General features: G+C 43.4%; 3 protein-coding genes across 6 annotated transcripts in view; 2 read left to right on the top strand and 1 right to left on the bottom strand.

Annotated features, from left to right (window-relative positions):
- The window catches only part of LOC125298787 (protein eva-1 homolog C), an 82,140-nt gene extending 79,840 nt beyond the window's left edge, over positions 1-2,300 (bottom strand). The window contains exon 1 of the mRNA XM_048249653.1: positions 2,071-2,300. Coding sequence (XP_048105610.1) covers positions 2,071-2,179 — 109 coding nt within the window. The 5' untranslated portion in view covers positions 2,180-2,300. The remainder of the gene's footprint in view (positions 1-2,070) is intronic.
- A 2,207-nt stretch (positions 2,301-4,507) lies between these two features.
- mrpl19 (mitochondrial ribosomal protein L19) lies at positions 4,508-6,945 on the top strand. The gene is made up of 6 exons (XM_048250639.1): positions 4,508-4,626; positions 4,803-4,923; positions 5,078-5,196; positions 5,405-5,539; positions 5,631-5,812; positions 6,639-6,945. The coding sequence occupies exons 1-6, from the start codon at positions 4,548-4,550 to the stop codon at positions 6,858-6,860; spliced, it is 858 nt and encodes a 285-aa protein (XP_048106596.1). The 5' UTR covers positions 4,508-4,547; the 3' UTR covers positions 6,861-6,945.
- Positions 6,946-8,126: 1,181 nt separating this feature from the next.
- Positions 8,127-9,393, top strand: part of itsn2a (intersectin 2a) — a 90,972-nt gene continuing 89,705 nt past the window's right edge. For all 4 annotated transcript variants that reach the window (XM_048249840.1, XM_048249837.1, XM_048249838.1 and 1 more), the window contains exon 1: positions 8,127-8,331. The gene's annotated coding sequence lies outside the window, so the exon portion shown is untranslated. The remainder of the gene's footprint in view (positions 8,332-9,393) is intronic.

The raw sequence follows: 9,393 nt of genomic DNA, 5'->3' as shown, positions 1-9,393 counted from the left end.
ACCCTTCCATAGCCACTCATCATAGTGGAGCTCTAAATTAGGGTTTGACTACAGGTTTACGATGAGGGTGTGGGGGAGGCCCATTACAGTGACCCCTGTTATAGTGACCCAGCAGTGGATGTCTAAGAATAGGGCCCTGATGCCATTCCAGTCGATAGTCATCATGGGACTGAGATGGTGTTGCTTTAAATCGGAAAGGCCAGGGGAGAGTGATAAGGACGTGATGCGGAAACCAAACCCTCCATCTTGTCAACCAAATGTCTACCTACGACTCCTGATTCTAGATTCCACAACGATTCCAAAATAATGGCAACAAAACATTATTTCATTGTAATGAAATATGAACAATGTACAAGACCAATGAAATTGTAAAGGTTTAGGGATAGTATTGTGAAGGTTCTGAGATGGCATGGCACACAAGGAGACCAAAACCGTGGTGCATCCTGCTTACATCCTGATGCAACAGATGCTTATAGGTCCCCTATTGTTGGAAAGACACAGTCCTGCAACAGCTGTCAATCACACAAAAGGCCCTGGCCAGCACTACTATGTTCTGTGTCTCCAGGGAAAGTCCAGCTGGTAAAGAATGCCCACACAACTGTGTGTGTGTGTGTGTGTGTGTGTGTGTGTGCGTGTGTGTGTGTGTGTTTCTGTGGACTTCTGCGTTTCAATTGAAAAGGTCTACAGGGTGCTTGATAACGGTATAGGGTTCGAGAACCTCTTTCTGCTCGGTCACAAAAAGGGGGACACACTTGTTGTGTTATGCTAGAGGAGAGGACTTCCCCCTTATTCGGCTGCATGAATAGGCCTGCTTGTTGCATGCGCAGACGAAAGTCCAATCACGACGTCTTACGCTTGAAACAAAAGTGTTTATTTTGCTCCCAAGTACAGAATTTAGTGATTTGCATCAATTAACTCTTGGCTGAGACGCCCAAAACGGGTAATCATGGCTAAGCAGGGATATGCTTAAACCTGAACGATATGTTCGCTTAGAGACGGAAATAAAGTTATTAAAGGGATGAACGATTGCGTGTAGAATGGGGGATAATTGCTCAGCAAGCTAAAGCGTTTGATACAAAACTCCATGAAAAAATACGGAGATCCAAGAGCACATTGGATAAAGGTTGACCATAAAGTGTGAAACCTGACTGTTAGGGGGGGAGAAAACTCTTTCATTTAACACCTCGCGTCTCCAGCCCCATTAAGAGGTCCCTGTTAAACTCACATCTGTTTAATTTAACTCCTTCTTAATGCCCCCCTGTGCAGTAGTTATCTCCCATTCACGGCTATTAGAGGACTCATTATGGGCCCATTCACTGCGGCCAGCTCTGCGTTGGATTTTATTACCCATTCCGGCGGGGCTAGACCCAGGAGACAGAGGCCACGCTCCACATGCTGCAAGACTAGGCATATAGCTGAAAACTACGGAATACAAAGAAAGCAGGCGATAATGTCGTTAAGTTAGACTGATGAATAGTCATACGTGTAGGCAGATGTAGGCACACATTCTGTCTGGAATTGCGAGGTACCGATGCGTAGAGCTTAAGGACAAAGTGAACATTAACAATACGTTGTATAAATATATTATTACAATTATATTACAATATCGTGTTGGCGATTAGAGCAGCAGGTTCATCACAGTCAACTGAGTAGGCTATAGTGCTATATATATATAGGATCTTGCATACTACGCATTCTTCCCTTGTCAAAGGCACATGAGAGTACTCCATATCTAAGCCAGTAACTTCTGCAGTGATGGCCCGAGGCACGGAACTTGAAACATTTGACGCCTTTGTTTACGCATTAAAAGAAGGCGAACTTGAAACAAATGGGCTGCAGGTTGCAACACGGCATGGGAACTGTCTTAAAAATAAAGTCCCCGTTAAAACTAGATTACCTCTACTCCCATTGAGAACCGAGGTAAAGCATATTGAACGCAAACAAGGGCCATTTAAACGTCGACAACCAGACCACATCAAAAGTAAAGTAACAGCAAGGTGTTACTCTGAAAAGTTTAACATGTGACAACTGTCTTACATCTGGATGAGAGAGGACAAGCACGCGACTGACCTGAGAACTCCGCGGAGCTTTTGGTGAAGTTGGCGAAGACGGTCAAGCACGTTAATCCCAACACTAGTGCGTAATTTATGGCTGAAAAAGACACATCTGGGAAGAACATCCTTGAAACGGGATGGAAGTCGGGGTTTCCTCTCTTTCTGCGGGTTGGACGGCGAAACCCGACCGCTTATAGTTGGCGGCGCACTCGCAAGAGAACTCCGTGTGTGCTAGGTCCCATGGCTCGTGGCTTGTAGTTATTAGTCACCGCATCGCTGCTCGCGGTGAGTGTGTGATGAACAACAACTCCGTGAAGTCTGCGAGGCGCACTGAGGTAGAATAGCTGCTGCGCGCTCTACCTGTAGGAACGGTTTCCCCACGGTCCCAAAGCCCGGAAATCCACTAGCGCGGCACCACAACCTTACAAACAGAGGATGTTCAACGCTAGACCAGAGTACCAGTTGCACGCGCATTAGGGGCAGTATTCTGTGTCTTGTGTGCCACAGCTATGAAAGTCTCCTCCTCCATCATTTTCTGCCCCCCCACACACACAGGGGTGGACAGTATTTTTTGAGTATCTGTTCTTCACTTGAGTATTAATATTTTTTTATTCTTTTGACTTTTACTCACTACTTTTGACAGATAAATACTGTACTTTTCACTCCACTACATTTGAAATATGAGAATGACATACTCGTTACTTTTAACCACATTTGATTCTTTAAATGCAATAATGCGATAGACCATCTTGAAGTTCATTTTTTCAATAGTTCAATTTGAACTTGGCTGAATTGGCTGTGGTAATGATGGTGACAACAGATTCTTCATCAGAACATCCATGTAGCCTGGGAGAACCCAGACAAACCTGAAAGCAATTGAGATTTGAGAAGTGGTCTGGTGTTAACCAGGCTATCCTCCATGATCATTGTGAAATTGGAATTAAACAAGACAATCACCTGACACCTGACATAGCTACGTCTTTAGCCTACATTATTAAAGACAAATAATCTACTCATAATTAAGTTATCTGGTTTTGTATTCGGCAGTGAAAATGTTTTACGTATATACTCTTTTGATCCCGTGAGGGAAATTTGGTCTGTGCATTTATCCCAATCTGTGAATTAGTGAAACACACTCAGCACACAGTGAACACACAGTGAGGTGAAGCACACACTAATCCCGGCGCAGTGAGCTGCCTGCAACAACAGCGGCGCTCGGGGAGCAGTGAGGGGTTAGGTGCCTTGCTCAAGGACATTTCAGCCATGCCTACTGGTCGGGGTTCGAACAGGCAACCCTCCGGTAACAAGTCCGAAGCGCTAACCAGTAGGCCACGGCTGCCCCACTACTGTTTAGATTTGTGAACAGAGAATGAACAATTATTTAAACTATATTATTGGATCCATTTGAACAGTTGCAAAGTTATGAAAATAGGTAAAATGTTTTTGTTGGATGCAAGGAACTAAGGTCTGTTCAAGTCCTATGACCAACCAAAGGATGTATACCCTATTAATGGCCAAATAAACATTACACTACATTACAATACATTAAAAGGACAAATTATTGTACTTCTGAATATTTAAGTATTTCTAAATGCAAATACTTTTGTACTTCAACTTAAGTAAAAATCTGACATAGCAACTTTCACTTGTATTGGAGTAATTTTTGACAAGGTGTATAGCCTACTTTCACTAAGTAAAGGAATTGTGTAGCCTACTTCGTTCACCTCTGCACGCACGCACACACACACACACACACACACACACACACACACACACACACACACACACACACACACACACACACACACACACACACACGCACGCACACACACACACAAATCTCTTATCACTAACACTGAATGATAATCCTAGGAGCCACATCAATCTGAGGTTTCATGTTGTTAATATTTTAGAATATGGTTGAGTTTAAAGTAGGAATATAATTTCAGTGCCTTGTAGCCTAAGTGTAAAACTCATATCACATTTCATCATTATGATGTTGTCCTTTTCATCATTTATATCACAGGGACCCTTGTGGGACATCTGCATATCAGAGTTTCTCTCTACTTTCTGTGGTTTATGTTTTGTTGTTGTTGTTGTTTGTTTGTTTGTTTGTTTTCATCATCATCATCATCGTCGTCGTCGTTGTAATCAACATCCTCTCCCAAAGCATCCCGGACACATCTAAATAGTGACAGTTAGCAGGATGAAATAGTAGGCTAGGCAAAGTAACCTATAGTATATCTATAGCCCATATATATACATACACACACATTATAATACATTTTACATTTCACATTAAAAATTGTAGTCGTCCTGGATTTGTCTCCGTCGGAGCCTGTGAACATAAAAAGGAGCCTCTTGTGACATCTTGTGGACAAACTTGTAAACAGCATGGTCTGGTTTTAATTCGCGATCTGGATCCGTGCAGCTTCCGTAATTCGATGTGGTTGTCACATGTGACGACCAGAGAAGGTTATGCGCGATTGAAACATGGCTGCTTGCACACGGAGGGCTGCAGAGGTCCTCTGTTTAGTAAGGACCTTAAGACAAATTCAGCATCAAAATGAACGTAAGTTGGTTATAATTTCCCACTACTGGTGAACGAATGGCGATTTAACGTTACTGTGCCCTTACAAACGTGGTGACGTGTTAGGTCTAGCTGTAACTGTGCTTGTCTTCCCAAACGTTAGCTACACAGGTTAATGTGAAGTTACTGGGTGAGTTATACTGCCTTTCTTTTTCAAGGTTTTATCTCAACGTCGCTGCCCCACCTTGCTGCGGGAGGAGATGGTCGACCACCTAAATTCACCCCACCACCTAAACCAGTTATTGTTGACAAAACACAATCCGAAGCTTCATTACGACGGTAATACTCACGGTAGCTAATAGCTGTTACCTGACGGTCAGTCAATTAGCTAACTCACAGCTTCAGCGCTCCAACATCTATGTCCTCTAAAGTTAAGTAAAGATACTACTTGACGTAATATCAAGCTTCTCGACCTCCCCGACTTCTGTTCCAGGTTTCTTAGCCCTGAGTTCATCGCTCCACGTTCTCGAACCAGCGGCTTGAAGTTCGTTGTTGAGAGGAAGGATATGGTCCAGAGGCGTAAAGTACTCAATATCCCTGAATTTTATGTTGGTAAGAGCTCGTTTTACGTTAACGCCTTGACATAACGACTGAGTACTGCCTCTTGACCAGACCGCTTTGCGTTTTATTTATTTATTTATTTATTTGTTTGTTTGTTTGTTTGTTTATTTGTTTATTTACACAACTGTGAGTGTTGTTCATTTTCTGTTGTGCCACTGTGGACTGTTGTAGCAGATGACATGTTGCAATCTTGCCACAGGAAGCATTATGGCAGTGTCCATGAAGGACCCATATGCCAACGGGAACACGAATCGCTTTGTGGGTATATGCACGCAGAGAAAAGGCAGCGGGCTAGGAGCCACATTCATCCTTAGGAACATCATCGATGGACAAGGTACTGCCCTGTACTCCTAAAATGATTCCTTAAGGTGTGTGTTGGATGTTTACATGTAGATTTCTGATTGTGTTGCCCTCTGCTCTTTCAGGTGTAGAGATCTGCTATGAGATGTACAGTCCGCGCATCCAAGCCATTGAAGTGCTCAAGCTAGAGAAGAGGCTGGATGAGAACCTAATGTACCTACGCGATGCTCTCCCAGAGTATAGCACTTTCGACTTTGACATGAAGCCTGCACCCCATAATCCCACTGCAGATGTTCCCATCAATACTGTGAGTTATACACAGACACACACACATAGATCATTTATATAATGTCCACTTAAATTTGTAAAAAAAAAATGTTGTCAATGCCGATGAAAGGTTGCATAAACACCAGACTGCTTCTCAAATTTCAATTGAGATTGAGAATGGGTCTGGGGACCCTTCATTTCACACTTCCAATTTCCAAGAGGCGCAATCAGCAATAAACTATTACTAAATATTTTTTGGTATTGCCCCATTTTGCTTGTAAACTAAAGACAAAGAAAATACAAATATACAGAGTCCATATCGCTTAAAGGTGCTCTAAGCGATGTTACACGGCTAAACATTTTGTCACATACAGCAAAGATCACCTCACCATCCGCTAGCTGCCTGTGCCCTGAATACACTGTAAAAAAAACACGGTCTCTGTGGAAAGCACAGGTTCCAAAAACGGCAACAAAAACTTGGTCCAGCCTAGACCATAAACACATAACAAACTGTTCCAACCGATCACAGACGAGATGCACGTTTAGGAGAGTTTCAATTGCACAGGAGGGAGGGATCATTTTTTTGGGTAAAGTCATGGAATATCAGGCAATTGTGTTTGTAACATGTGGGATGGAAGAATGGGAACCCTGTAACAGGTTTGTCTGGGTTCAGCCAGGCTAGAAGATAAACTCCCATTTATTGGAAATGAATGTGGTATTCAACAGCTGGTAGATTTTGCCACTGATATGAGTCAGTTAGAAGTACTGATAATTTCCACCTGCTAGTTGTATGCAAACTGTTTTTGTTTTTGAACAGCTAAGTGAAAACTGTGTGCGTGTGTATGTGTTTATTCCTGAACTGCAAGGTCAAAGTTCGGATGAAGCCAAAGCCATGGTCCAAGCGCTGGGAGAGGCCAAAGTTCAACATCCAGGGCATTCGCTTTGACCTCTGCCTGACCCCTGAGCAGATGGAGCATGCTCAGAAGTGGGCGCAGCCCTGGCTGGAGTTCGACATGATGAGGCACCACGACACTGCCCAGCTGGAGGAGGCCATCTACAAGGAGGTGCAGGCTGAGCTCAGCAAGTGATGCCCCCCCCCCCCCCCCAAAGGGAGGGAGGAAGGGTGGACTGATGGACAGACTGAACTGAAAGTGTCACAGGGTTCCAGCGACAGGGGCTTTGACCAAGTTTGAAGAAGACAGCAGGGGACGGACCCATCAGCTGTGTGGAGCAGTGATTATTGATTATGGATTAGTGTATGAGCAGTGATTATTGATTACTGAATTGATTACAGCAGTGATTGTTGTGTGCGCCATTTTCTCTGCCTGTGTGGTGAAGAAACCAAAACTGCTTTATATTTAAAAGATGTCTCCATCCAAATACACTCATTTAAAATGGAATAATGTCTGGTCATTGTAGTAACAGCTGCCAATGCTTAACATTAAAAAAAAAAAAAAAAAAAAACCTGTCCTGTGATTTGTAAATATACTGCGAGTTTTTTAAGCAGCCTCATATGGAGCTTTGAAATTGAATGAGAGAATTGTGTGGTTTGGTCAGGGTTTTCACTTAAGGTGTGGGTCATAGTGCGTTTAGTGCGTTTGTCTGGTTGGGTATGAGTGGTTGTTGTTGGGCTTTTTAATGTTATGTAAGCATTGTTTATATATGTTGGCTCTTGACAAAAAGGCTGTTCAATTGAACCATGTAGGCCTTTAAGATGACTTTTGCAGGTAAATGTAGCATTTAAATAAGAAGACTGCAGAGACCGAGTCGTGAAGCAGGACATTTAGACAATTGCGTCTCAGAGACAGTAGGTGGCAGCAGACAATCTATAAACACGATTACGCCTTTGTCCTGGTGCGAAAGAAGCGCTCACGTCTTTGACAAAACAGTAATAGCTAGGCTACAGTAATAACTTAATAAGATATTGAACACAATGTCCAATGTTATATCAACCCTTCACGAATGGAGTAGGCATTGGCTATACATAGGTGACTTTGCCAGTGACTGTTATTACCATGTGGACCAGCATTATTTAATAAAAGTGCGAATTTGGAGAGACCTGTCCACCTTCGGTGATCACATAGTGCTGAGAGGACGAAATGCCGAGATATATTAGGCTGAAGTGCGTTTGAGTGCCATATGTTGTAATGAAAAAGTGACATTTACGCATTGTAAAGACGTAGGCTAACCAAACACATATAGCTCCCTCCTTTCTAATTATTAAGAGATCAGCAGCAACCGACATGTGTAAGCTACGACACCCAGGGAGCCGAGCATTCACATCAGTAACGGTGAATAGCCTGTTCCAGCCGCTCATTTTATGCACGATCTCATATCACCGCCTCTCTCGCTGGTGTAATGACGTCAACAGTGTCACTTGTGGATAGCCGGGGCGCCGCATTAACCGCAATCTGCTCCAGGTAGTACACTAGACCGGGCTGGGAAGCGCATCACGGTGTAACAAAGGTGCAGATTCTTTAGCGCTGAAGGATATTATCGCCACGGTCTGGTTGATTAAACCGGTGACCTCGGGAATTCTGTCTATTGTCTCCATGCACGGTAAGAACACACGGCAGAAAACTAGCCTAGTGAAAACTGACATAATATGCCAGTTCTAGACTAGGCTAATGATTGGTCCGAGTGCAGTGCTTCTAATTAACATTTATCACTTGATGTCAAAGCATTATTACTGATGACTACTAGGGGGAAAACTTGTCCGTCGGGAAGAAATTATAACGATGTTCGTAAAGGGCACTTTGGATCCAAAAGGTCGAAACATTGTGCACCAACAATAACAGGACAAAAGTGGTTATTTTTGTAGAATGATGGGTTAAAACCCAAAACCCGTTAGACGGGTCGGGAAGTTTAGGTGCAACTAAATATACTGTTTCACCTTCTCTCAGCTGGTCTCTTCCACAATGTGTTGAAATGCTAGACCTCCGCCAAGAGCGAGGGTGTTCCGAAATGCATTGTGCCCATGTAATGCGCTTTGAAATTGTAGATAGACGTGTATTCTTCTTGAGGGCCTTTCAACATTTTTTTCTAGGCTTCTTCACTGTCAACAAGCGTGAGAAGTCACCATTAGACGCAAATTGTCCAGACGTCATTTGCGCACGGAAGCTGTTTACAATGAGTTGTCCAAGCATACCCTACACGTTCAGTCCTACTTGTAGCCTGTACTAGCGGTGTAAGGAGGCTATCTACTGTGTGATGTGTTTTGTACAAACAATTAGAGCTTGGCTTCCATTCCTTTGTGGTCTCACCCGACCCGATATCTTTCATATTCGGGGACGCACCTGCGGTCGGGCGTGCACTTGCTTTAGTTGACATTGCAGCGGAAGTGTCCAGATTACTTTCTTTGCATTATCCTGCATGGCCTCACTCTAATTAAGCGTGCGCCTAATTGTGTCACACGTATGAGTAAGCTAATTACCTTTTTTTTACAGTCTATGCTACTCTCGAATCTTGGGTGACAGAAACCATTGCAAATAAGTGTCACGCTGTATTTGATGCAGCGGAGTTGACTGGCTATTCACCCATTTCTATAGAACTGCATGCTCGAATCTGGGGCATACAGCGTTCTAAAGGCTGTTAGAGGTAAGTCGTTACTTGCTGACCTGC

Source organism: Alosa alosa, chromosome 8 (assembly GCF_017589495.1).
Source record: "Alosa alosa isolate M-15738 ecotype Scorff River chromosome 8, AALO_Geno_1.1, whole genome shotgun sequence".
Classification (NCBI taxonomy): Eukaryota; Metazoa; Chordata; class Actinopteri; order Clupeiformes; family Clupeidae; genus Alosa; species Alosa alosa.
This window is presented reverse-complemented; position numbering and strand designations above follow the sequence as displayed.